Genomic DNA, 1,541 nt, shown 5'->3' with positions numbered 1-1,541 from the left:
ATAGAGGTCTGCAGTCATTTTGTGTATTGGAACTGAGTGAAACACAGCCAAATGAAAGAGAAGCTTGGAAGGAACTTATTTTGAGTGAGATATTGGACGACTTGGATGATTCCATTTCCATGGAAGATGAGTAAGTATACAACCTAAATATGTTCTCACTTGCCCACAAACTTGGGCCTGGGTCTTACTTAAGGTTAGAGATGTTTTTAACAAACTTGATCAAGTTCTTTTTACTCAGAAAGTTCAGTTTGGATTTTTTGGAAATTAAGTTCAATGGAAACCAATGGCACTGGTGTCCATTGCACCAACACAGCCTCTAAATATTCAGGGGGACCCTGAATTTCTTCAGTTCTTAAGAAGCTGTGTACCCTAAAATAACCATCAGTTTTGCATGATTCATGATTGTGGTCATGTTCAAGATGTATGGTCACTCCTCCAGATACCAGATACCAACCATGCCCAATGTGGTAGAGATGGGAAAAGAACGTACGAACGAACTGTAGGAACTTGTTCTTTGAAAAAGTTCGTTCCTGAACGGAACTGTTCTTTCTGAACGGTAAGTTCATTTCAATCAACCGTTCACCTTGCAACAAGAACAAGAACTTCAATTGAGTTTGATCTATTGCCTCTTTATTTATTTATTTTTTTGACAGTAATTTTTTTTTAATATTATTTTTTTTTTAATAACAGTGTTTGTAATTCTGTATTGAGTAATTTGGTCCAGAATTTCCATGTAAAATTGTAAAACAAGGCAAACGTAGATTGTACAAATAAATGCTTTATTAAATTAATTAAATTAAATTTAATTAATTAATTAAAAACATTTATTATTTTGATGGATTTTAATTACCTATAATACCTAGCTGAAAATATTTTTTAGAACTAGCAATAAAAATTCAATTTCGTTGAACCTCATTTCACGAAATGTAGGCTTTTGCAATTTCCTTTTGTAGGTTTCACCACTTTCTCACCTAGTTTTAATTTTGAAGTTTCACTAGTTTCAAATTTTGAATTCGTTAATTGAATAATTGAAGACAGTTTTTTTAGGTTTCACGTATAGTTCACCGTTTCGATGAAAGACCGGTATGTAAAGAGACGACCCCTTTTCCGGTTGTGAGTGCAGCACTCTTCATCCAGGGTCCTGCAGGGTGGGGCAGGTTAATGGTTTGGTGCGAGCTGCCAACGGAATTTGAACGGTACCCCTGGGTTTTATGAATTCTAACAAAACTTGAAAGCGCCAGGCGCAGCAATAACTCACTAAAATCAATACTATTTTTTTATTGAAAAAAGTTTAAAAATCATTATTAAAATCAAAATCGTGCCCTTAAGATCATAATTAAAAGTCGACTTCCCGGTAGACCTGTTGTGACAAGGATTATGATAGGCCAACGCATATGCAACGAAAATGGTAGAAACTAGGATATCATAGTAAATACAGAATTAAGCATAGGTCAAACGGCAAGCGCAAGTCAAGTCCTGAAAGTCCCCAGTGTCTCCCCTTGAGTATTTCCAGCCCTTGCTGAAAAGTTTCTAGTTTTCAG

At 35.3% G+C, this 1,541-nt stretch overlaps 1 protein-coding gene across 1 annotated transcript in view; it reads left to right on the top strand.

The window, feature by feature from the left end:
• Positions 1–6: 6 nt before the first annotated feature.
• Positions 7–1,541, top strand: part of LOC103522172 (copper transport protein ATOX1) — a 10,113-nt gene continuing 8,578 nt past the window's right edge. Inside the window, exon 1 of the mRNA XM_017448965.2 lies at positions 7–130. Coding sequence (XP_017304454.1) covers positions 120–130 — 11 coding nt within the window. The 5' untranslated portion in view covers positions 7–119. The remainder of the gene's footprint in view (positions 131–1,541) is intronic.

This window comes from Diaphorina citri, unplaced genomic scaffold (assembly GCF_000475195.1).
Source record: "Diaphorina citri unplaced genomic scaffold, Diaci psyllid genome assembly version 1.1 scaffold7209, whole genome shotgun sequence".
NCBI classification, from domain to species: domain Eukaryota; kingdom Metazoa; phylum Arthropoda; class Insecta; order Hemiptera; family Psyllidae; genus Diaphorina; species Diaphorina citri.
Note: the sequence above shows the minus strand (reverse complement) of the source record. Positions and strands in the feature narration are given on the sequence as shown.